Raw genomic sequence first — 27,553 nt, 5'->3', positions numbered from 1 at the left:
GCTACATGACGCCAACGCATATTATGAAGCTACAGAGGTCAAAACAGCAAGGTACTGGCATAAAGACAGATATACTGACCAATGGAATAGAATAGAGTGTTCAGATATAGACCCTCTCATCTATGGACAACTGAACTTTGATAAGGCAGTCAAGCCAACTCACCTAGGACAGAACAGTCTCTTCAGTAAATGTTGCCTAGAGAACTGGATATCCACATGCAAAAGAATGAAAGAGGACCCGTATCTCACACCCTATACAAAAAGTAACTCAAAATGGATCAAAGACCTAAACATTAGATCTAAGACCACAAAACTGTTACAAGAAAATGTAGGGAAATATCTTACAAATCTTATACTAGGAGGCAGTTTCCTAGACCTTACACCCAAAGCAAGAGCATTGAAGAAAGAAAGAAATGGGAACTCCTCAAAATTAAACACTTTTGCACATCAAAGAACTTCATCAAGAAAGTAAAAATACAGCTTACACAATGGGAAACAATATTTGGAAATGATATATCAGATAAAGATCTAGTATCCAAAATTTATAAAGAGATTGTTCAACTCAACAACAAAAAGACAGCCAATCTAATTACAAATTGGGCAAAAGACTTGAACAGACACTTCTCAGAAGAGGAAATATAAATGGCCAACAGGCACATGAGGAGATGCTCAACTTCCCTGGCTATTAGGGAAATGCAAATCAAAACCACAATGAGATATCATCTCACACCCATCAGAATGGCCATTATCAATAAAACAGAAAATGGCTAATGCTGGAGAGGATTTGGAGAAAGAGGCACACTTATCCACTGCTGGTGGGAATGGCAAATGGTACAACCACTGTGGAAGGCAGTTTGGCGGTTCCTCAAAAAGCTAAATATAGAATTGCCACATGACCCACTAATACCATTGCTAGGTATCTACTCAGAGGACATGAGGGCAAGGACACAAACAGACATTTGCACACCAAGGTTTATAGCAGCATTATTTACAATTGCAAAGATTCAGAAACAGCCAAAATGTCTGTCAACAAATGAGTGGCTAAATAAACTGTGGGGTGTGTGAGTGTATATATATATATATGTATGTATATATATATATATATACATATATATATACATATATATATACATATATATGTATGTATATATATATATACATATATATATATATATATATATATACACGATGGAATATTATGCAGTCGTTAAGACAGAATAAATTTATGAAGTACGTAACAACATGGATGGACCTAAAGGACATCATGCTGTGTGAGATTAGCTAGAAACAAAAGAACAAATACTGTATGGTCTCACTGACATTAGTAAATAAACTTGGAGAATTTCATTGGTAACAGAGGCCAACAGGAGGTAGATATAGGGTAAGATATTGGGTAATTGGTACAGAGGGGATACAGATTGTGCAACAGGATCAAATGTAAAAACTCAGAAATGGACAGCACAATACTACCTAACTGTAATACAATTATGTTAAAACGCTGAATGAAGCTGAATGTGAGAATGACAGAGGGAGGAGGGCTGGGGCACAAATGAAATCAGGAAGAAAGATAGACGATAAAGACTGAGATGGTATAATCTAGGAATGCCTAGAGTGTATAATGATAGTGACTAAATCTACAAATTAAAAAAATGTTTTTGCATGAGGAAGAACAAAGGAATGTCATTACTGCAAGGTGCTGAAAATAAATGGTAATTAATATTTTAAAATTTTACCTTATGTCTGAGACTAAAGCAAAAAATGTTTATTTGGTACAAAATTTATATTTTGACTAGTGCATATCCTAATATAACTTATATAGATAGCTTAATTGAACATCATAAGTACCTGGAACCTTGAATAGGACATGAGATTTTGTTGGTTTGTCCAGAGTGATGCCCCAATAAATCCCAGAGTGATTTGAACAGTGAATAAAAAAGTATTTGCTAAGTCCCCCTCGGGGAATGATGAGAAAGGGGGAAAACTCAACTTCCCCAAGTTGAATTCTTGATATTCTCAAAAGCAGTGCAGACAATCAAAACTATAGGCTGAGCCCCCAATCTTGGGGTTTGTTCACATGAAACTTAACCCCACAAATGATAGGTCAAGCCTACTTAAAATTAGGCCCAAAAGTCACCCCCAAGAGAATCTCTTTTGTTGCTCATATGTGGCCTCTCTCTCCAGCCGACACAACAAGCCAACTCACCACCGTCCCCCGTCTATGTGGGACATGACTCCCAGGGGTTTGGACCTTCCTGGCAACGTGGGACAGAAATCCTGGAATGAGATGAGAATCAGCATCAAGGGATTAAGAAAACCCCTAGAATGATCTGAGACTCAGCATCAGGGGATTGAGAAAACTTTCTCAACCAAAAGGGGGAAGGGTGAAATGAGACAAAATAAAGTATCAGTGGCTGAGAGATTCCAGAGTCAAGAGGTTATCCTGGAGGTTATCCTTATGCACTAAATAGATATCCTTATTAGTCAAGATGTAATGGAGAGTTCCGGAGAAGATGGTGGCTTAGTAAGACGCGCGGGTCTTAGTTCCTCCTCCAGAAAAGCAACTAAAGAAACAGAAACAATACGAAACAGCTCCCGGAGTCACGACAGAGACCAAAAAGACAGCATACCCCATTCTGGAACAGCTGAACGGGCAGGGAGAATCTGCTGCGGTGAGCTACCCGAGGGGCGCGCGTTTTCCCGGCCGGGGCGGCTGGCGACTGGGGTCCCCTCCACGCACGTGGCTCACCGGCCTGACTGGGAACGTTGGATAGCGGGGCCCTCCCGTCACGCTTGGCGTTTCGGGCCAGCTGGGCAATTAGGACCGGCACTCTCCCAAGCCGCGGCGGCCAGCGACCCCCACCTCCACGCGCGGTTTCCCGGGCCGACTGCGGTGCAGACAGACGAGCGCCACGAGCGCCACCTACTGGGCAGGAAAAGAAAAACAGAGCCCAGAGATTTCACAGAAAAAGCTTTCAACCAGCTGTGTAACACACCCAGGGAAATCTGATCAAATGCCCAGACACCAGCATAAAATAATGGATGACGCTCGGAAAATTGAAGATATGGCCCAGTCAAAGGAACAAACCAATAGTTCAAATGAGATACAGGAGCTGAGACAACTAATGCTGAATATACGAACAGAAATGGAAATATTCTTCAAAAACCAAATCAATAAATTGAGGGAGGACATGAAGAAGACATGGGCTGAACAAAAAGAAGAAACAGAAAATCTGAAAAAACAAATCACAGAACTTATGGGAGTGAAGGACAAAGAAGAAAAAATGGAAAAAACAATGGATACCTACAATGGTAGATCTAAAGAGGCAGAAGCTACAATTAGTGAACTGGAGGATGGAACATCTGAATTCCAAAAAGAAACAGAAACTATAGGGAAAAGAATGGAAAAACTTGAGCAGGGGATCAGGGAACTGAATGACAATATGAAGCGCACAAATATACGTGTTGTGGGTGTCCCAGAAGGAGAAGAGAAGGGAAAAGGAGGAGAAAAACTAATGGAAGAAATTATCACTGAAAATTTCCCAACTCTTATGAAAGACCTAAATTTACAGATCCAAGAAGTGCAGCGCACCCCAAAGAAAATAGACCCAAATAGGCGTTCTCCAAGACACTTACTAGTTAGAATGTCAGAGGTCAAAGAGAAAGAGAGGATCTTGAAAGCAGCAAGAGAAAAACAATCTGTCACATACAAGGGAAACCCAATAAGACTATGTGTAGATTTCTCAGCAGAAACCATGGAAGCTAGAAGACAGTGGGATGATATATTTAAATTACTAAAAGAGAAAAACTGCCAACCAAGACTCCTATATCCAGCAAAATTGTCCTTCAAAAATGAAGGAGAAATTAAAACATTTATAGACAAAAAGTCACTGAGAGAATTTGTGACCAAGAGACCAGCTCTGCAAGAAATACTAAAGGGAGCACTAGAGTCAGATACGAAAAGACAGAAGAGAGAGGTATGGAGTAAAGTGTAGAAAGAAGGAAAATCAGATATGATATATATAATACAAAAGCCAAAATGGTAGAGGAAAATATTATCCAAACAGTAATAATACTAAAAGTTAATGAACTGAATTTCCCAATCAAAAGACATAGAATGGCAGAATGGATTACGACCCAGCAATACCACTGCTAAGTATCTACTCAAGGGACTTAAGGGCAAAGACACAGACGGACATTTGCACACCAGTGTTTATAGCAGCATTATCTACAATTGCAAAGAGATGGAAACAGCCAAAATGTTCATCAACAGACAAGTGGCTAAACAAACTGTGGCGTATACCTACGATGGAATATTATGCAGCTTTAAGACAGACTAAACTTATGAAGCATGTAATAACATGGATGGACCTAGAGAACATTATGCTGAGTGAGTCTAGCCCAAAACTAAAGGACAAATACTGTAAGGTCCCACTGATGTGAACCGACATTCGAGAATCAGCTTGGAATATATCATTGGTAACAGAGACCAGCAGGAGTTAGAAACAGGGTAAGATAATGGGTAATTGGAGCTGAAGGGATACAGACTGTGCAACAGGACTAGATACAAAAACTCAAAAATGGACAGCACAATAATACCTAAGTGTAATGTAACTATGTTGGAACACTGAATGAAGCTGCACCTGAAATATGGTTTTTTGTTTGTTTGTTTGTGTGTTTGTATCTTTTGTTTTTGTTTTTTTTCTTTTTCCTTTATATATATATATATATTATTAGTATTATTATTTTAATTCTCTTCTCTATATTAACATTCTATATTTTTTTCTGCTGTTTTGCTAGTTCTTTTCCTAAATCGATGCAAATGTACTAAGAAATGATGATCATACATCTATGTGATGATACTAAGAATTACTGAGTGCATTTGTAGAATGGAATGATTTCTAAATGTTGTGTTAATTTCTTTTCTTTTTTTTGATTAATAAAAAAATTAAAAAAAAAAAAAAAAGATGTAATGGAGAGGCTGGAGGGAACTGCCTGAAAATGTGGAGCTGTGTTCCAGTAGCCATATTTCTTGAAGATGATTGTATAATGATATAGCTTTTACAATGTGACTGTGTGATTGTGAAAACCTTGTGTCTCATGCTTTTATCTACCTTATCAATAGACAAGTAAAACATATGGAATAAAAAGTAATAATAGAGGGAACAAATGTTAAAATAAATTTAGAGTGAAATGCTGGTGATCGGTGAGGGGGAGGGGTGAGGGGTATGGTATGTATGAATTTTTTTCTGTTTTCTTTTTATTTCTTTTTCTGAATAGATGTGAATGTTACAAGAAATGATCATGATGATGAATATGCAACTACATGATGATATTGTGAATTACTGATTATATATTACTGATTATATATGTAGAACGGAATGATCAAAAGTTACGAATGTTTGCGTTTGTTTGGTGTTTTTTGGTACTTAAAAAAATTTTTTTTAATTAATTAAAAAAAAGCCTTCTGGTGATTAGATTATGATCATTCATTGCAGAAGATACTCCCTTTAGCTGATTTCAAATGCAATCAGCTGTGGTTACAGCCAATATGGTCATGATTTAAGCCCATGAAATGTCCTCACTGCCACAGACAGGCCAGTGCTTGCCCCACCAGACAACCGGGCACCACCATTTGGCCAAGTGGACACATGAAGCTGACCATCACATCATGTAATATGGGAGAGGTTTAGTATGAGAAGCAGTCTGAGATGAACCCTCAGAAGACCACCTTACTTAATTAAAAGAGCAGAGAGCTGAGAGTCAGATGGCCTTTTGTCCAGCTGGATCTAGAATTTGGCCACTGCCAGTACCTGAATTTTCTCATCTATAAAACACATATTAATTAAATTACTCATCCAAAGATTAAAAAAAAAAAAACTCGATGAACTGAAGTCAAGAACATGGGTTATCAGGTTGGAACCTATTGTAAAGGGTCCTAATTCATAAGCTCTTACAGCAGTCAGATATATTCAGGAGTTGCAACTGCTATTTCTAAATTCTGAGATACTTACCTATTTGCATATAACCTGGTCATTCCCAGAAACTTCAGATACTTATGTAACACCTAAGACTCAGAGCTAGAGCTCTGAAGCTATGAAAGTCAGAACTACCCCATACAGGAACCGTTTAGAAAGTTGAAAAAGGTATCAGACATGCAACTAGAGAAACGAATGAAGCTGATCTGGATAAGGTTATCCTTATCCTTAATAAGGACTAAGGTTAATCAGAATACTGGGTAAAGGACGATATGGCTAATAATTTAAAACTTCAACTTCTATGCAAGACCAGAGGGAGAAATGTTTATTTGGTGCAAAATTTATATTTTGGGTAATACATTATCTAATTTATTTGGTATGGTCAGTTTACTTGAACACCATAAATATGTGGCATCCTGAATAGGGTATGAGATCTTCTTGGTTTGTACAGGTTAGCGTGATGCTCCAATGTATCCCAGAGTAATTTGGGCTGAGAATAAAAAAAGTATTTGTAAGATTTCCTGGGGGGACTCAGGAGAAAGGAGGAAATGATCAACATCCCCATCTGGGAAATTCCTGATATTCTCGCAAGCAGTGGGACAACTATTTCAATCGGCTAAGCCCTCAATTTTGGGGTTTGCCCCAATGAAGCTTATTCCTGCAAAGAAGCTAAGTCTATTGATAATTACATCTCTCCAGAGAGCCTCTTTTCATTGCTCAGATGTGGACTCTCTCTAAGCTAATTTGGCAGGTGAACTCACTGCCCTCCTTCCTACATGGGACATGACTCCCAGTGGTATAAATCTCCCTGGCAACATGGAACTGAACTCCCATGATGAGCAGGGACCTGGCATCAAGGGATTGAGAAAACCTTCTTGGCCAAAATGAAGAAGGGAGAAATGAGACAAAATAAAATCTCAATGGTTGAGAGATTTCAAACAGAGTCAAGAGGTTATACTAGAGGTTATTCTTATGTATTATACAGTTATCCCCTTTTTAGTTTATGGGCTGTTGGAATGGCTGGAGAGAAGTACCTGAAACAGTTGAGCTGTGTTCCAGTAGCCTTGATTCTTGAAGATGACCATACAACTATATAGCTTTTACAATGTGGCTGTACGATTGTGAAAACCTTGTGTCTGATCCTCCTTTTATCCAGGGTATGGACAGATGAGAAAAAATATATGTAACGATAATAAATAAATAATAGGGGGAGACAAAGGGTAAAAATTGGGTAGATTGACACAATGATTTGAAAAGCTTGTATTAAAAATGTAAAATGTTAGGAAAAAGGTTGAGTAAATTGAAATATGCTGGTCAAGAGAGGGAGGGGTAAGGGGTATCATATATAGTTCTTTTTTCCTTTTTATTTCTTTTTCTGGAGTGATGCAAATGTTCTAAAAATGACCATGGTGATGAATATACAACTATGTGATGATATTGTGAGTAACTGTATAATGTGGTTGGACTGTACATTTATGGATATTTCCCAATAAAAATATGAAAAAAGGAATATCTATATGATTATGAAATCAAAGTCATCCCTTAAACTCTGATTTCTCAGTTACACCAGCTCTGCCTCTCCAGAAGCAGGTAACTATGAAAACCATCAGCCTGACAAAGCCTTAGTCTCCTCACCTGCAAAAAGGGGACAACAATATTACTGACCTCACAAGGGTGTTGAAAATGTAGGCAACACAGCCCGCTGCCTTAATAAACACTCAATAAACGTTAACTCTTCACCTGTCATCAGAAGCCTTCCTTCCCCAGAATTCTGTCAATCGGTGCCCATTCAGGTCTGTAGTTTGTCACAGTGCTCAGTCACTGGGACCTGGCTCTTCATTCCAGAGGGATCACGGCATTCTGGCTGTGAGAGATGTGATTTGCAGATTGCCTGAGCCATCCCTTCAGAAAGTTCGCAGATTGGTACAGTGTATGTGATTTTTATGCAGCCGCACGTGTGGCCCACTTCATTTTCTAGGCACCCTTGAAAACACTGCATGGAGACAAATGCTCCAGAGCTACAGAGACCCCCTGTCCATGACTCTGCAGACAGCAGGGGTAGGATAAAGGGTGGGGCTAAACCTCAGGAAGACAGGAAGGCTGGGGAGTGACTGCAAATGGTCCGCACGGAGGCACTGCACTCAGCATTGACTTCCAAGCTGCAGTGAACACCAGTGCCTCCCTATCCATTCTTTCTTTGTTCATCCATGTGGTCATCCAGAAATATTCAGCTGGCACTTACCATGTGCCTGGTACTGGGTAGGTGCTGTAGGGTGCACAATGCCAAGCAAAGCAGGCATAGGCCTCAACCTCATGGAGCTTACAGCCTAGTGATGGTGAGGTGGCATTTACGAAAAACAGCCCCTGTGAATAGGAGATTACAAATTGTGATAAGTGCAATAAAATCAAAGAGCAGGGGGTTGTGGATGCCTCAAAGATCAAGCAGAAGGCCAGGAAAGAACTCTGAGGAGGTGATAATTAGGCCTTGACCCCAAGAAAGAGAAGGCAGCAAGCAAGCAATGAGTGGTGGGAAGACTGGGGCAGGGGAGGGGTGAGCTCTGTTCCTGCTCCAAAGCCTCATATTTCCACACCTTTTGGGCTTGGCAGTGTCAGGCTCTCTGAAGCTTGGAGGCCTGTTGGGATTTATTTGCATAACAAACTCTCTGACTGCTGCCACCAGAATCTATGTTGAAAATGAAGGTGTCATTAAAGGCGGCCCAATTTCCCCATGATCAAGGAGCTGCCTACCTGCTAAATTTGCCTTCTTATCCATCTGAAAAGAGACCACAAAGGGCTTCTAAAATCCAAGCTCCCCAGCTCCTCTCTCTCCTTTTTCTCTCTGGACAAGTATCATATCCAAAAAGGAGCCAAGGCAGAAAAGGTCCCACAGTGTGATGGTCTGAAGCAGTATATACCCGAGAAAGACATGTCCTTAAATTTAAGTAATTTCTGAGGGTGTGGACCCACTTAAGTAGGAATTGATGTGGTTACCTCAGTTAAGGAGTGGCCCACCTCAATCAGGATGGGTCTTAATCCTATTACTGGAGTCCTTTACAAACAAAATGAAATTCAGACAGAGAAAAGAAAGCCACAGAGGGAGCAGCCAGAAACTGAGCATCAATAGAACCCATTTGTGAAAGGTGAGACCAGGAGAGGCCACCAGGTGCCTTGCCATGGGACAAGCTAATGGACAAGGATCACCAGCAGCCAGCTCAAGAACACCACAGCCTTCAGGGAGAAAGCATCACCTTGATGCCTTAATTTAGACTTTCTTTTAGTCTCAAAACCACGAACTAATAAATTCCTATTGTTTAACCTGACCTATTTCATGGTATTTTCTTGAACAGCCCAGGAAACTAAAACACATAGTGCAACCAAAATGCTAGAAATGGAAATACCAAAGCTTCACCAAGGGCTAAACCCTGGTCCTAGAAACCAGAGCAGAAAGAAACCATTAGCTGATAGATTCACAGGGCAATAGAAAAAGTATATAGCATCACCATGGCAACCAGTTTCCAAAGGTCCATAGCACCTGTTCCATTCTACACAAGATTTCCCCAATCAGGGATATTTCTTACTTCCTTGTTTTTCTCTTCAATAAAGATGTTAATTTTATTTCCCCTCATTTGTGCTTAGTAGTGCAGTAGCAATTTACCTTTTCCTCAACTCTCTCAGCTGCTTCCTGTTTCCCAGAAATCTTTTCTTCTCCTGTCTTCCCATTCTTCCTTTCCCCTCTGTCTATCTCCTCTAGTCTCTGTGTTTGTCTTCACAATCTTCCCTCCCCTTGGACAATATTTTTACACATTTCTCCTCTCCCAAAATTAAAGCCCTCATCCAGGACATTTTATCAGCTGCAGTTTTAAGAACCTAGTAATCATTGGTCTTTGCTCTGGATGTGCTTTATATGATAATCCCTCCAAAGCCCACTGTTCTGGTATCTCCCAGCTAGAGGGGTACAGTGCAGTAAAACCACTTCAGCCCACAGAACAGATGAAGGAAAAGGACTCCAGGATAGAGAATAATTATAATTTTCATTTATTGAGTGCTTACTTTGCACCTGGCCTTACACTTGAGCTTTGTATCTATTATCACATGTAATCTTCATGGCAACCGTGATGACATCTCACTTAACAGATGGGAAAAGAGGGCCCTAGACTTGTTAAGCCACTTGTACAAGGTCACACAGCTAATGTGCCGGTTTGAAGCTATTATGTGCCCACAGAAAAGCCATGTCCTTCAATCCTCATTCAATATTACTGAGTGGGATCTTTTTTATTGTTTCCATGGAGATGTGACCCACCCAATTGTGGGTAGTAACTTTTGATTAGATAGTTTCCATGGAGATGTGTCTCTACCCATTCAAGGTGGGGCTGTTTATAGAGTCCTTTAAGATGGAACCATTTTGGAAAAGCTTTAGAGCCAACAGAGTCCATACAGCTAGAGACCTCTGAATATCCAGAAGGAAAAATGCCCCCAGGGAAACTTTATGAAATGAAGAGTGAAAGCTATCAGGCATCAGCATGTGCCCTCCCAGCTGAAAGAGAAACCCCAAACTTTATCGGCCCTTTCTTTAGAGTTAAGGTATCTTTCTCTGGAAGCCTTAATTTGGACATTTTCATGGTCTTAGAACTGTAAACCTGTAACTTAATAAATTCTCTTTTTAAAAGCCATTCCATTTCTGGTATATTGCATTCCAGCAGCTAGCAAACTAGAACAGCCCACTAAGAACTCTCAAAGCAGAGAAATCCAAGGCTGCCCATGGCATGTGACTACTTTCCTCTTGGAGAAGGCAGCTTCCTTTTTCCAGATTGCTTACTTCTTGAAGTCAAAGAAGAGACTCAGAGCTTTCTAGAACACAGAGGTTGTTTCAAACACCAATCTTCTATGCTGACAAGGTCTCTCGATAAAGAAAGGCACTGCTGAAGCAACAGCATCGCAAGGGAAGGTGGATTCCCTCTCTGTTCAGCTAGAAGATAAAGGCCAAGCAGGACAGGGATTAAAGAAATGGAGAAGGTGGGGGTAGCCAGAAATTCTAAGGAAATCCAATAGTTTCTGTTTCACTTGCCCTTTCCTCTCTTCTCCTCTTTTCTCCTTTTACCTCCTCAGCTCTGTTTTTGGGGGAGGATGAGTTATTGAGTAAACAGTGTAAGAAGCAGCTTGCATGTGCATATTTTAGCTGACATGTGGCTTAATATAAAGGGACTCCCTTGGCCCTACTGCTGAACCTCAGCTGCAAAATAGCAACCTGGAAAGGCCAGATTACCTGGGCCTATGTTCTGCCAGGCAGGGCTCACAGCTACAAGGTACATTGCAGTGTAGGTGTGTACAAGCATATTTTGTGGATGGGGTCATAAGGGAAATATCAGAGAGCACAAAGCAGAGGACTGGTTTGGCTTTTGGTAGAAGATAGCAGTGTGACTGGGGAGCAGCTGGCTTGGGAGCCACAGTGTCTGAGATCTAATCCAAGCTCTGCACTAAATCACTGGATGACCTTGAACCTACCATTTGACCCTTCTGGTCCATCCTGTGGCCTTCCAAAGGTAGGGTTTGGATTTGATCTCTAACATCCTAGCCATTTCTAACATTCTTTGACTTGGTGAGATTTTAAGGGGCATGGGGAATTTCATCTTTTCTTCATCTTTTACCCCCATGCAAGTCTCCTCTTCACTTTTAGTTCAGCCCCCCTTCCTTACTAAAACAATATATTTCAAGCACTAAATGGAAGCTGCAAGGTACTTCTAAACCACCTGACAGAGTAGTCAAGGGCTGCTGCCATATCTACTCATGGTACAGCTGGGCCGAGCTACTGAACAAATACTTCTGAAAAAACCTGAGAACCAATTGCATCTTCCTTCCAACTCATCTCAGGTACAGGGCAAGGCTGCAGAGAATTGGTGGCAGGGTGTGGGTAAGGGATGGAGCAGAGATGAATCAAGCCCTTTAGAAAAAAAGCCTTTGCTATGTTCATTTCATCCATGTTTTATCTGGCGGCTGAAAGGACCCTCTCACTAAGATGGAGACAACTTCACCAATAACCACAGCAAAGTGGTTGAGGCCAGTTGGGGAACAGACCTGCCTGGCTTGATGGCAAACTTGTGTGACCTTTGGGAAAAGGGACTATACCATGGCCAATTTCTGTGGAACAGAAGTGGAAGCAAGTGCAATTTCTTTCTATAAAAGCTTCCAGAGTGGCCTCTGATGCCTAGGAAAGTAGGACACTTGTCATTTCTCCACTCCCCAATCACCTCCTAAGACCAGGAGAAGCTGCAAGGCAGAATCAAGTCCCATGATGAATCAATCAATCCGTTCTTCCTTTCCCCATATTCTTCAAACGAAGGGACCAACTCTCTCACTGGGTATCAAAAGACTTCAGTCCATCTCTGGCAGATGACCCTGAACATGCAAGGAAATGAAGGTCTGAGCAGGTAGAGAACAGTGGAAAGCCCAGATACTGAATATGGAACTGGACATGAGACAGATGCCTAAATACTCCTTGGCCACTAACTACAAAAACAAGCCTAGTTTCATCTTCACCACAGTCTATTTTATTGGTTGGTTTGATTTTTATCAACTTGCAAACATAACATAGTTATGTTTAGGAAAGTGGGTATGGAATGAGAGTGGGAGAGTATAGATTTGATGCAGCAGAGACAGATGTACAGTGTCATGAGCCTTCATTTTCTCATCTATTAGATGGATCTAGGAAGGACCAATAATGGCAGATCAGACTAAGACTAGGAATTAAAGACAACGGAATGTTTCTAAAGCTGTTATGAATCCCGCCTCCTAGAACAAAGGCTCTTCCCTCCCTCTGACCATTTGACAGCACCTGAATACCAGAAACTGTTCTCTCAAAGTAACTCAACCTCCTTTCCAGTCTACACAGAAACAAGAAAATCCTCTCATTTTAAGAAGATGGGAAAGGCTCTCTGGGGTCATTAGAGTCTATGGTGACTCGGTTCTATGCTAGGATTTAATCAATGCAATCAAAATGAGCTAAGGCTCCCCAGGCACTGGACTTTTTAGTACTGATAAACAGCTCCTCCAGGCTCTGGTCTAAGGCTTGTCTCTTTAGTTTAGCTTTCTCTGGGAATCTTCTGACTGCTGCTGGTTGTTATTTGATCTTGTGGAATCTCAGCAAACTTTTTGCCAAAAACTGAGTCATCAAAAAAGAGCCACTTCAAATTCTCTCCCTCTGGTAGCTCTGGACGAGCTGAGCTCCCCTGCCCCTGCTTCCAATTTCCTGCTAGATGCTTCTCTATAGTGCTAAAATATTCATCCTCACTCAGTGAACCTTTCAAATGGTCCGCTTCTACTCTACCCTACCATTTCATAGACCTGGTTCTATACATGGAAAATAATTTGGTCTTTTGTTTTGACTTAAGCTAATGCAACTGAACAGACTCCCCTGGCTCTGTGCCACCACTTGCCTGAAAATGTCAAGACCTCAGTATCCTCTTTGTCTCTCCTGAAACTAGACCATAATTGAGGCTAGTTGTACTGGGTTTGCAGTTGTGAAACAGCACCTGCCTTTGACTCAGCAGTGGGCACACTGCTGTGGAAAGTAAGGGGATTATCAAACACATGGGATGCAATTCACGTTAGAAAGGCAATGTGAAGGTTACAGAAAGAAACTAACAATAGGCAGGAAAGGGAAGTCAGGATCCTCAAAGCAACATTCTCTGAGTGTCTGAAAATGCTGTCGCTGACGGTGCAGGAATAGGTAGAAGCAAAAGCTGGTGTGTGTTACTTGCTGAGGTTTGGAGTAGCCTATTGCCTCATTAGCTTCCCTGATGATTTTTGAGGAGTGCCTGTCAATAGTTAGAAGCTGTCACTTTGGGCCATATGCAACATAACTCTGCAAAATGTATTAACCCACCCAGTACAACGAAAAGTGTTCACTTTGTCACTTTACAAAAAGATTCCAATTATTCTGGGTAAGTGACATTGGCTAGAAGGGCTTCAGTACAGTAAATGTGGAAGCCACAACCACAAATCAAAGAACAATTTCCGCATGCACTCTGGATGAAAATGACTACTCATAATACCCCAACTTCTTCAGTTACCGTCACACTCCCATATAATAATTGCTGGCAGTGGGGGGATCATATTCAGATCATCAAGGAGAGATCTATGAATATTTCTTTTGCTGAATACATGTGTATACTCAGATGATGAACACTACAGGAGTGCAAGGTTAAATTAGTGCATCACTTATTATGTCAAACTTATAATTCTTGGCATACAAAATTGGCTAAATTAAGTGTAACTGTATGATTAGTATTAATGAATATTAAGCTTTCTGCGTAATTCTATGTAGTTTACCAGCCAAGCCTTTCCTTATTTCAGTGTCCAGTATCCTACTGCAGCACACTGAATTTATTCATGGTTAAATTAAAAAAAAGACAGACAGACAGAAGAAAAGACAGACAGACAGAAAGGCCAAAAGACAGACTGAAAAAAATTCTGAAGGAGGGAGGAGGGTGGGAGGGAGGAAGGAAGGGAGGGAGGGAAGTAGGGAGGGAGGGAGGGAAGAATCCTAAATAATTAGAGATCACCACAGCAAGAGTGTTAGAGTGCTTTAATCCCACTAACTCTCCTAAATGAGAAAGGTACAGGTGCAGATATATGTGTACTACCAGAGGTAATCATGGAACTTGAGTTCTAATTAGAGATGGGTTATTGGATTATTGGTTGGGTACTTGGGAATGTATCTAGCAGATAATAACCTGTGATATGACTAGCAAACAAATTCTAGGATGTATGGAAATGAAACTTATTCCAGTCAGGTGAAAAGTAGTCCCCTTTTTCCTAGGTGACATAATAAATACCCTGCTCAAATTCTATGAGAGGCACTTAGATCCTGGGGAATTGCTGATGATTCATGTAGGACCTTCTTTGGGAAGGAATTATATTAGTATCTCCAATAAAATGTAAGCTGCATGAGTTCCTGGACTTTGCTTTGTTTGCTGTTTTATCTCCAGTGCCTAGAATAATAGGTATATGATTTTTACCTCAACAAATATTTGCTGAATGAATGCATGAATTAGTGGGAATGAAATCCACTTCATACAGTATATATTTATTCATTTTTCCAAGTTCTGTTGCTTTTATTTTATTTAAGGGTTCCACAGCTTATAGCTTATACAGGATGGATTATCATAATCTCCAAATGAGTGAAATAAGATATTCCCATGAACATGACCACAAGCAAAAACCTATTTACCTTTGAGGAAAAATGTGACACAGTCTTATCATCTCTGAATAAGTATGTTTCAGTTATGAGAGCCAAGAGGTATAGAGAGTCAATGCAAACTATGTGGAAACCTTAAGAAACTCTCTGTACATCTTGTGAATTGCTCTCAAGTGGATGAAGGAATGAGTAATGGTTCTCAGTGTACAGCAGAGGAGAAAGGATGCATAACTGGGGTAGTTAATGCACCTTCCCTAACTGCATTCCTATCATTCTGTTGCCCTGTGGACACTGAATAGAGAGTCTAGTAAACAAGGGCAGGACCGTTGCTCATTGTTGATATCCTGGTACTGATACCTGCTCTGTATTTGGCAATTGGAAGGACCAGTTAGCCTCTTCATGGGCCACTCCCAAAGTTGGACAACCCAGGTTTTGTCTGAAAGTCCCACGCATGAAATATTCCATTTTTTTATAAAGATGCCTAATCTTTAAAACATCAGACTTGATCCAGTCACTCTCCAAAAGTCAAGAGAGCACTAAACATGCCTAACACATCTGTAATTTTGCTCTTCCTTATTCCAGATGACCCCCCCACCCCACTCTGCCACACTATGCATTGTCTCCTTAAGCCTAAACAGCTAGAGGGCTTCCCGCCTCTGGCAATGAGGCTCCCTTAGTACAAAGATGAGCCCCCATTTTTGAGTAAACTGTCACCTCCTTGAAAGTTGAAAATAACCCTAAAAAAGAAAACTCACACACAGCAAAAAGATGCAACCCTGCTTCTTGTAAATCCAACTGAGATGCCTGGTCTTGGTTAGCAGATTTTTTAGAAAGGCATTTGTCTTTTATTTCAACACCACCCCACACACAAAACTTCCTACCCCAATGCTTCTGAAAAGTACCTAATTTCTGGAAATGTCCTCAGCCTGCTTTCAGAGGTAGCCTTCATCCCACTTTCTACTTCAGTTAAGTGTGAAAGGCAGTATGGGGGGGGTCATATTCTTCTGGATAATTGAAACTGGGTCCAGGAAGGGATGACAAAGATTCTCAAACTTAAGTTTCAAAATCCAGCCCTAGAAGTTACTGAATTTACCAAACAATACACATCCTAACACAGACACTCTGCTCCACAGACAGGTTTCAGGAAGCCTCCTTATCAGGAGGGTACAATTGCAAAATTCCCTGCATAGGGCTGAAGTATGACAGACTCTTCCCTGGAATGAAACATTTATGAAAATGTGCTTAATCCATTTTTAGCAGCTCAGTAGTTTTTCCATGACAAAACAGTACCTTTCATCCTGAAAAACACTTTGCATGTTCTAGCTTCCACACAATCTCAGCACTGAAATACAATCTGTATTCGGGCCAATGTGCAAAACAGCCAATTGCAAAGCAGGAAGAGGATGCAATATATTTTGGAAAATGGAGACTCATATACACCATAATTTTGTAATTAGAATACAAAAAGCATATGGGGTAAGGCTGGACACAGTTTTGTATTCTTCCCAGACCAGAATATGCCAAGTCATCTTCAGAGAGTGTGCCTTCCAGTTAGTACCAGGAACTCTTCGAATGGGCATCTCCCCTGCTCCTTTTCAATTCCTAGCTACAGCTTCTCCAGTTCCTTGCTTCCATTTCCTCCCTTCTTCACCCAAAGAGACTGCTTCTAAACCCCTAGGAATGCTGTATCTCTTCATCCCTCCAGCCAGACATTTGGTCATTGCTGCAGCGTTTCAAAAGAAGGGATCTTTTCTCTGGGTAAGCTGACCCTGCTGTGCTCTCAGCACTCAATGATCCCAAGGGATGCACAGGAGGTGACAATGGACCAGTCTATGGGGACTTATGCTTTCCATTAGCCAAGAATTTCAACAACTAAGTGTGAGACCACCGGCCTACATGGCAAAAGAATGAAAACTGCTTCCTCATTTTTCTATATTACCATTACCTCATCCTGGCCTTCTCTCTGTGTGTTAGATTTGTCATTATTATTTGACAGCGAGAGATGCACAGGCACTGAGCTTCAAGAAAAATCTGTGTGTGCCCAGGATGCATCTTTTACAAATGTTCACTAATTGCCTATGTTGGGCTATGCTGGGCTAGGTCACAAGGATTTGGGGGATGATGTGTCTCTGCCCTCAGGGAGCTCACAGTGTAGTGGGCATGAGAGAGAAGTAAATCAGCAACTGTGACAATATGACCAGTGCAGTAAAGGGGGAAGGCAAGGGTCCTGTGGGAACACAATGGAGGGTCTCCAAACCCAGACCTGGAGTGGAGGATGGCAGGTCTCCAAACCCAGACCTGGAGTAGAGGATGGCAGTTCAAGAAGTTTTCCTTGAGAAAGTAACAACAAAGCCTAGCTTGGAAAGATGAGGAAGAGTGTAGGGAAGAGTGCTTTGGCTGTAGGGAACGTGTGAAAAATGCTTGGAAGCCAGAGAGACAGAACCAGTGACTCTAGATGCATCAGTGGGAGGAGCAAACCAGATCATGCAGGGCCTTGGATTTCAGCCTAAGAGCAACAGGGATCTGCTGAGGCAAAGGAAGTGACATGATCAGATGTGTCAGAAGGAGTAAGTTAAACAGTGTAGACAAATGCCCACCTCACCTATCCCCTAATTCTCCCCTCACTGGAGCTCTGCTGGGGGTTCTATAAGGCTCCCTTCGTGCTTGGTTCCTGCCCATGGAGTGGGGATTGTGACTTTTCAGGGAAATGAGGAGGGAAGGTGGGCAGGTGAGAGGGCTGCTAAAGGTTTCTAGGATAAACAGTAAGTTTTTTGTAGTTACTGGGCATATAGGGGTTCCTTGAGACTTGTAATGTTCCCCGATTCAATGCCATGAGCCTATCTCCCTCATCAATAGTTTAGTATTTATTCTTTTAAAATTGTCTTCTTTCCCTTTCATTTGTGGTTTGAAAATTCCATTTCTTTAATAACATGGCCAAAAGGGAGATGTAGCACAAGTTCCACCCAATGTGGTCTTGTTAATTAGTCCCTCTAAATAACCGATGGGCACTGTAGAAGAGTTTCCAATCCCCATAAACACGTCTCTGGGAATGTAGGGGAGGACACAGTTAGCTCTGGGATTGACCCATGTAAAGTGAAACAAATTTCTCACACTAGTACACTCAGAACTCACACAGGTAGTGTGAGAGTTCCCACTGAAGAAGAAACAAAATCCCTTGGCTTCTCACCACTGTAATTTAGGAGGAGAGGGTGAGAGTGAGGATAGTGGAGAAGTTGAGAGAGAAAACAGGATGGAGAGAAAATAAGGGGGAATGAAGAGGAGGAGACAGAATGGGAAGGCGAGAAAAGAGAAGAAATGGGTAGGGACAGATTAGCAGACAATGGGAAGCAGATTGAGGAGAAAGGATAGATGAAGGAGAGTGTGCCAGTTTGAATTTGTGGTGTATCCCAGAAAAGCCATGTCCTTTAAGCCTCATTCAGTATTGCTGGGTGGAGCTTTTTGATTATCCATGGAGATGTGACCCACCCAATTGTGGGTGGTAACTGCTGATTAGATGGTTTCCATGGAGATGTGTCTTCATCTATTCAAGGTGGGGTTGCTTACTGGAGCCCTTTAAGAGGGAACCATTTTGGAAAGAGCCACCCACGAAAGCCCATGCAGCCATAGACCTTTGGAGATGAAAAAGGAAAATGCCCCCGGGGTAGCTTCATGAAACAAGAAGCCTAGAGAGAAAGCTAGCAGAGGTTGCCATGTTTGCCACATGCCCTTCCAGTTGAGAGAGAAACCCTGAAGGCCATTGGCCTTCTTGAACCAAGGCATCTTTCCCTGGATGCCTTAAATTGGACATTTCTGTAGTCTTGCTTTAATTTGGACATTTTCACAGTCTTAGAACTGTAAACTTGCAACTTATTAAATTCCCCCTTTAAATGAGTTAACTGTGTTTAATGTTTCCTTCTAAATATTTTTATTGATAAGTTTTCACACACATTAATTCCATACATGAGGTACTATTAATGGCTCACAATATCATTACATAGTTGTGTATCCATCATCATGACCATTTTTTAGAACATTTGCATCACTGCAAAAAAAGTAATAAAAAGAAAAAAGAAAACACTCACACATACCATACCCTTTATACCTCCTTCTCATTGACCACTAGTATTTCCATCTACCCCTATAATTTACTTATTTTTCATCCATTTTTTTTTTTTACTTATTGGCCCATACCCTGGAAAAAAAGGAGCATCAGACACAAGGTTTTCACAATCACACAGTCATATTGTTAACGTTGTACCTTTATACAATCGTCTTCAATAATGAAGGCTACTGGAACACAGCTCAATAATTTCAGGTACTTCCCTCCAGCTACTCCAATACACCATAAACTAAAAAGGGATATGTATATAATGCATAGGACTAACCTTCAGGCTAACCTCTCGACCCTGTTTGAAATCTCTCAGCCACTGAAACTTTATTTTGTCTCATTTCTCTCTTCCCCCTTTTGGCAAAGGTGTTCTCAACCTCTTGACGCCGGGTCCCAGCTCATTCCAGGAGTTCTGTCCCATGTTGCCAGGGAAATTTACACCCCTGGGAGTCATGTCCCACATAGAGCGGAGAGCACTGAGTTCACTTGCTGAGTTGACTTAGAGAGAGAGACCACATCTGAGCAACAAAAAAGGTTTTCTGGGAGTGACTCTTAGGCCTAATTTTAAGTAGACTTAGCCTATCCTTTGCAGGAATAAATTTCATAGGGGAGAACTCCAAGATTGAGGGCTCAGCCTATTGATTTGGTTGTCCCCACTGCTTGCGAGAATGTCAGAAATTCTCCAAATGGGGGAGTTGAATATTTCCTCCTATCTCCCCAGTCCTCCAAGGGGACTTTGCAAATACATCTTTATTCACTGTCCAAATTACTCTGGGATGTATAGGGACATCACACTAATGTGGACAAACCAACAAAATCTCAAGCCCTATTCAAGAGTCCATGTATTTATGGTGTTCCACTAAACTGACTATACAAGTTAGGAAATGCACTACCCAAAATATAAATTTTGTACAAATAAGCATCTCTCTCTTTGGTCTCACATAGAAGTTGAAGTTTTAAAATATGGATGATATCATCTTTACCCTGTATTCTGATTTATCTTAGTCCTATCCATATCAGCTTCGTCAATATCTCTACTTGAAGTCTGATAACTTTTTCAACTTTTTAAACAGTTCCTGTATGAGATAACTGCTGACTGAGAAAGCCTTCTTGACCAAAAGGGAGAAGAGAGAAATGAGACAAAATAAAGTTTCAGAGGCTGAGAGATTTCAAACAGAGCGGAGAGGTTATCCTAGAGGTCATTCTCATGCATTATATAGATATCCCTTTTTGGTTTATGGTGTATTGGAGTGTCCGGAGGGAAGTACCTAAAACAGTTGGGCTGTGTTCCAGAAGCACTGATTCTTGAAGAGGACTGTATAATTATATAGCTTTTACAATGTGACTGTGTGATTGGGAAAATCTTGTGTCTGATGTTACTTTTATCCAGAATATGGGCAGATGAGTAAAAAAAAATATGGATACTGAAATAAATAAACAATAGGGAGGATAAGGGGTAAAATAAATTGGGTAGATTGAAACACTAGTGGACAGTGAGAGGGAGGGTAAATTGTATGAAACACTAGTGGACAGTGAGAGGGAGGGTAAATTGTATGGTACGTAGGAGTTTTTTCTTTTTTCTTTTTATTTCTTTTTCTGGCTGGATGTAAATGTTCCAAAAATGATCATGGTGATGAATACACAACTATGTGATGAATACTGGGAGTCATTGATTGAACAACAGGCATGGACTGTATGTATCTGAATAATTGTTAACAAAAATATTTTTTAAGAAAGAAAGAAAGCAAGGGAGTTGACCAGCCCACCTTCCCTGCTCTCTCTTCCACCCAGGGTTGAGGGTCACCTGTGTTCTGCATTGGGAAAGCAGCTTTTCTAGGGCTCTCACTGAGGCTAGGTCATTGCTCTTTGCTACCCTCTGAAGCCTGCAAAGTATGCAGGGCCCCAGTCCTGCCCTGCCCCTGTCAGGGGCCACTATACCTTTCTGCTAGCCAGGGTGGGGAAGGGGTTTTGGAGAGGGTTGTGGATTCTGAAAGCAACACAGAACAGACCAAGCTCATCAGAGAGGACCTGAGGCCGGGAGCTGGAGGCTGGCAGGGAAAAGAATGCATAGCTACAAGGATAAAGGAGATGGTGGAAGGCAGACTGATGGACAGACTAACAGGTAAGCAGAGACATGTGAAGAGGGCTCTGACATTCCTCTACTACCACCATGTCTCCATTCTGGGTGTTGGGGAAAAGCTGCCCCTACCTGCAGTCTCCTCCTCACCTTCTCTCAGACCCAAGGCTGTCAGCTTAAGAATACCCAGTGGTTCTCCATCTAAACCTTTTAGGTCTTTTCCCCTGTTGTAAAAATGACTAGGACTTTATTCTTTGGCCCCAGCTTGGTTCCAGGCTAAAAGAAAAGCTGCTGGGGAGAAGAGAGGCAGGCAACCTGCACACAGTCCTCCTGCTTGAGAGTGAGACTCTGAACAGAACACCTCCAGCCCTCCCCAAGCAGCAGCAGCAGCCCAAGCTCCTCCCCGGCACACGCTGCTCTGAACCCCACTCCAGCTGCTGGCGACTGTGCCTTTAAATTGCTGCTTTCGGAGGGTTCATGGGGGGGGGGAGGTAGGAGAGAGGGAAACATCTTACTAGGTTCTCTCTTTCTTCCCCTCCAAGACACCCCAGGATTTAGAGAGTGATTGCTGCCCAAAGAGAATCTCTTCCAGATCCCCAGCCAGCTAAGGCCCTCCGGAGTCGGAGGTGAGCTCCCAGGCAGAAGTCAGTAGGGTCATCTGTGTCAAGATCATTTCTCAGAGACCAGTTCTGGAACCTGACTGGTAAAGACAGGGCAGAGGAGAAGAGAACAGAAGAGGAGAGCACGCAACACCTAGCCCGGCCTCTCGGACTCCGTGCAGGTAGCCTAAGTTGGAGGAAGGCCCTGTACTTTTAGCATTCCAGCACCTTGCAGCCAGGCTGAAAAAAACGTTCCAGAATGACAACTCTTGCTCCTGCAACCCTCTCCTTCCTTCTCCTCTGGACTCTGCCAGGGCAGGTCCTCCTCAGGTAAGCTGAGTGCATGCAAACACTAGTCTCCTGGCTGGGGACAGCTGGGGTGTTTGGCACAGTTACCGCCAAGCTTCCCAAAAGCCCACAGCCTGGAGGGTTTCAGGGGAGGACACTGCTTTCCCCATTAAGGACCCAGGAGCTTTTCATAGGGCATGTCTATGCCCAGTGCTGGTGGGAAGGCGTCTGCATGGGTAGGAGCTTCCTGAACTTGGGTAGGGGCTAAGTAGCTCATTCCAGAAAGAGAGGCCAATTGCCCTACCACCCAATCCTGTCTCCCTACCAGCTTAGCCACACTCTGCTCAGCTCCCCAAAACTGACAGCAACATCTTCCAGTTGCCTGCCTGAGAGATTTCAAGTAGCAGGGGTTTGCCCAAAGACCATATCAGGATGGAGTTGGACTGGCCAAGCCTTGGCTCTCTGCAATCAACCTACCCATGTGTGCCTGGTTGCTAGGTGTCCATGGAGTAGCACTAAATAGCAGTCATTGCCTGGGCTTGGAGGCAAAATATGTTTTGGGTCCCCTATAAATGTCTCACCCATTCCCACTTTCTCATTAGACTAAGAGACAATCTAGGTTGGCAGGGAGAGCTGAGCAGGAAAGATGGCTGTGGCCTGGGCTTTTGAGAAGTGCCTACTGAGGTTTGGGGTGAGGTGGGTACCACTGCAACATCCTCCTCTTCTTATGAATTCAAGGAGCACACTAGGGTTGCTTGCCTCTGAGGAGCCTCTGACCCATTGCTCATAGACCCATTGGCTGGCAGGTAGGCAGGGACCCAGTGTGGGGCAGTAAACTTCTTAAGAGTGAAAAGCAGCTCAGAGTGGAATGGTAGCTCAGCTGGAATTGGGTGGAGGATACAGACAAAAGCCCCAGATGGAGCTTGGTTACCCTCCTGGATGGGAGGCTGCAGCATCCCTGCTTGGCTTGGAGGAACAATAGTCAGAGCAAGAAAGTCTTGAGTCTAAGTCCTTTACTGTACATATGGAAACTGAGGCTGAGAAAGGGGCAGTGACTTATACTAGGTCACTCAGTACCCACAGAGGCAGAATCAAAGTATCCCCCTATCCCACCACAGGGCCTTGTATATGCAAGATTCTCAGCTCTAAAATCTCCCAAGTCCTACCAGTGTTTGGGACTTTCTAGGAATGGAAGGGAGGAAGAAGACACACAGTGACTATTCTCAGGTCCTCAGACAAGGCAGCCCCAGAAGAAAGGCACTGTAGTAGGGGTTGAGAACCAAAACAGCTGAACCCACAGCCTGTCTCAGGGTCCTGAGGCTAGCAGAAAAGGTGACCTGAGTATGGGGATAAAGTCAGAGGAGAGTGTCCAGCTGCTTCACGTGCAGGGCCATGTGGCCTCCCAGTGGGCAGATGGCAGGTGGTCAGCAGTAGCAGCAGAAACAACAGCACCTGGCCAGTGTGGACATCCTGCAGTAAAGTCACGGACTTCTGCTTGCCCCAGCACCACTACCAGTCTCCTTGGATTTTCAGAGGCTGCTTAAGCCACCTGCTCAGGCAGCCTGGGCCTGCTCCCCTGTGTGGGGGCAAGATGGCCTCTGTTCCTAGGTTAAGGGCTTCTTCCTGCTCAGCCAATTCAAGGAAGCAGGACTCTAGGAGTCCAGGGAGTGGTTGTCACTGACCTTCCCCCACTCTGGTTCCATGTTAGCTCACCCTGGGCTGCTGGCATCATGGTATTGGGGTAGATAGCCTTTGTTTCTAAGTCAAATAGCCCTGGTTTCATATCCTAGCCTTGTCACTTACTGCTGTATGATCCTGAACAGGTCTCATCTCACTAATCCTTGGCTTACTCATATAGATGGAATGGAGATAATAATAATACTTACCTGAGAGGACTGATGGGAGAACTAAACAAAATAAGGTACATGAGGCATTTAGCATGGTACCTTAGATATACTTTTTTATTATCAATGGCTAATGCATAGATTTACTGGGAAAGAGGAGCCCACTGACTCAGAGATGACTACGACCCAGGACAGCAGTCACCCTGCCTCCTAGCTCCACAGAGCACCAGTAGCAGCAGCAGTAGTAGCAGTGGGAGTAGCAGGGCTGGCTGGGGTGCCTGTTGCAGTGACGATGGCAGGATGGAGCTGGAGGCACATGGCCCAGCCAGGAGTCCAGACTGAGCCCTGCCCTCTGCTCCCAAGGCTTTGCTGAGCTGATGGTCCCTAGTCCATGCGTTGGCTGGAAAGCGGATAAGTAGGCATGTGGAAGGGGCTTTGCTGCTCTAAGATGGAATATGCTTGTTAGGGAAGAAGGGGGCTGGCTTTTAGGTTAGGCCAAAGCACACTAGCCCCTTCCTCAAATCAAGTTGTTAGGGGGCAAAATGGTGGGAGTTGATCTTTACAGCATGGCCACCCTGCTGGGCCCTGCTTCCCCACCTATTTCATTGTCAAAACATATTCACTTGCTCATAGTTGCCACAGCCCTGAACTAAGATTCAGCACAAAATCTAGCCTCCTGCTGAAACAAATGCCAGAAACCAAGCCTCTTTCCCTAGAAGCTGGTCCTAGATCCTGTACATCCCAGCATGATGCCCAAACAACTGAAACCAACTCTTAAAGATGTAGATTGTCTTCAACCCTTCCCATCCTTGGCTAGGTCAGATGCATGAAATGTTGCTGCAGCTATGTTATTTCCAATGAGTCACCACTCTTCTTTGAGTGCTTTCATGGCACTTTCAGAAAGAGAACACTAGATGAGGCCTCAGCCCTGGGTTTGAGTCCTGACGCCATCACTCACTAGCTTCGAGACATTGGACAAGTCACTCTTTCTCTTAAGGCCTCACTTTTCTCATCTGTAAGTGGAGATACTAATCATCACCCCCATCACACTGCGAACTGTGAGAGTAACAAGACGTAATATATATGACAACACATTCCTAGGCCTAACTGGTGAGCGACTGTGTTAGCTGACCATTTTCGTTCTCCTAATTTTGCAAATGGGCATCCAGAGACCCATCCTTTCCTATCCTCCTGTCTGATGGGGAGATGGTGGGATTGGAGGTTGAGGGAGCTATGATAGATGCAGAATGCATCTGGCCTCAGACTTCTTTACCTCTCCTGTCCAGGATCACCTTAGCAAAAGAGGAAGTCAAATCTGGGACAAAGGATGTTCCCCAGCCCATGTCCCCCTCTGATTTCCTGGACAAGCTCATGGGGAGAACATCTGGTTATGATGCCAGGATTCGGCCCAATTTTAAAGGTAAGGAAAAGTCATCCCAGAAAAAGATCATCTTCCCCTATCCTTTTGGAGATACAATATCCAACCATCCCTTACTCCGTGCCCCAAGGAAAGGAGGCTGGAGGTACAAGGCTAGCTCTTCCAGCTTAGAAGATGCCTCCGCTCACCATTGCCCATGGGCCCATGTAGCTGACACTGCTTCTGCCAGCAGTGTCCAGCCCTGAAGCTCTGTGCGGGATTCCTGAAACCTGCTCCTGGAATGCTCTGCCAATGGGCTGTGCTTTGCTGCCCTTAGGCCCACCTGTGAACGTGACCTGCAACATCTTCATCAACAGTTTTGGATCCGTCACCGAGACCACCATGGTAAGGGCATGCACTCTAGGGTGAATGGGAGAAGCCTATCAGATAGCAAACATTTCCCCTCTCTGCTATCCTTTCCCTGTTTTGTGGACATGGCTAAAAACATAGGATGCCTAAAGTTGGTCACTAGGAGGACACCTTTCCCCAGCCCCAGGTTTCCATGGCTAAAGAGAGAGAAAACTAAGCAGCAAATGGGTGAACTGTGTGAGCTAGCTTGGTAAGGAGCACAGGCTTTGGAACCAGACAAACCTGGGTTCAATCCTTACACTATTATATAATAGCTGTGCAACCTTAGGCAGGTTACTTAAATCTCCCTTTGTCTTAATTTTCTTATCTGTAAGATGGAGATCATTGCAGAGTTGTCCTTACAGGTTTAGTATGAGTTAAATGAGATGATGCATATGTAGAACGCACTTAGCAGAGGGCCTGGCATATAGCAAGTGCTCAATAAATATCTTTTTCCTTTCTATCATTGCCATGTCAGCCCAAGGCAGGCCCTTTCTCCAGTGGACACTGTCCACTGGACATGCCTCTGAGACATGTTCCCAACATTTCCTCTTCATGGTTCTCCTGCCCATGTAGACTTGCTAGGCCCCTGGGAATAGCATTGCCTCTGATGTATCCATCTCTGCATCTTCCCAGGACTACCAGATGAATGTTTTCTTGAGGCAACAGTGGAATGACCCACGCCTGACCTACCAAGAGTATCCTGATGACTCACTGGACCTTGATCCCTCCATGCTGGAATCCATCTGGAAGCCTGATCTGTTCTTTGCCAACGAGAAAGGGGCCAGCTTCCATGAGGTGACCACAGACAACAAGTTACTACGCATCTTTAAGAACGGGAATGTGCTCTACAGCATCAGGTGCAACTGATGGTCAGACAAGAGAGTTTGGGCCAAGGGGGAGAGGCCAGTCAGAGGCTGAGAGGTGGGAGGACGGTCCCCTGTTCTGTACTGGCCCCCAGTAAACTGATGTCAGTTCTTTCTTTCTGTCCCCATAAGGCTGACCCTCATTTTGTCCTGCCCAATGGATCTCAAGAACTTTCCCATGGACATTCAGACCTGCATGATGCAGCTGGAGAGCTGTAAGTGCCCCTAGAGAGTAACAGGCTAGGTCTAGAACACCAGTTAGTTATTCCCATCCCCTATTCCATACAAGGAAAGGGGAACCCAGAGTGGGGAGGGACTTACCCAGAGACACACAGCCAGTTCTTGGCACAGATGAGACTAAGTTAGGGCTCCCTAAAGCCCAGTGTAGTGTATTTTCCCATCTCCACATTATTTGCTGAACAGGGCCAGGGAGTGAGAAGGCACCAATTTTTCATAAAAATGTACTTGTGCTGGCCAGGGTGGGGCAATCTGAGGGGTACCTCCCTTGTGGCACCATATATCCCCTCTTAAAGTGCCAGAAGTAGTTCCACCTTTACTCCCTCTGAGTTAAGACATTCTCGATGCTATAGAAATGTTGGCAGCGTTGGCAGGGAGGGGGAGCTCTTTGAACCTTGACCACCCATGAACACAGACAACCTTTGTAGAGAGTTAGGAGAGGGCAATTGTAGGCATAGGACAGTGCCAATGGTGGAGAGGTGAACCGAGGGCTATTCTATGCTAAGGGTGCCAGCCTGAAGGGGATGCCTAAATTACACAAGGGCCAAGGGATGACAAGGCTAGACTGTCACCTATTTCCACTCCCTCTCTATCTCCTGGG

The 27,553-nt window shown here is 43.3% G+C and overlaps 1 protein-coding gene across 2 annotated transcripts in view; it reads right to left on the bottom strand.

Annotated features, from left to right (window-relative positions):
- PLP1 (proteolipid protein 1) overlaps nt 1-25,953 on the bottom strand; it is a 108,894-nt gene extending 82,941 nt beyond the window's left edge. For both annotated transcript variants that reach the window (XM_077145137.1, XM_077145139.1), the window contains exon 1: nt 25,785-25,953. In XM_077145137.1, the coding sequence (XP_077001252.1) occupies nt 25,785-25,845 (61 nt within the window). In that variant the 5' untranslated portion in view covers nt 25,846-25,953. The remainder of the gene's footprint in view (nt 1-25,784) is intronic.
- Between the last annotated feature and the right edge of the window lie 1,600 nt (nt 25,954-27,553).

The sequence above is a fragment of the Tamandua tetradactyla genome, chromosome X, assembly GCF_023851605.1.
Source record: "Tamandua tetradactyla isolate mTamTet1 chromosome X, mTamTet1.pri, whole genome shotgun sequence".
Classification (NCBI taxonomy): Eukaryota; Metazoa; Chordata; class Mammalia; order Pilosa; family Myrmecophagidae; genus Tamandua; species Tamandua tetradactyla.
The sequence above is the reverse complement of the archived record's forward strand: the minus strand, read 5'-3'. Positions and strand labels throughout refer to the sequence as shown.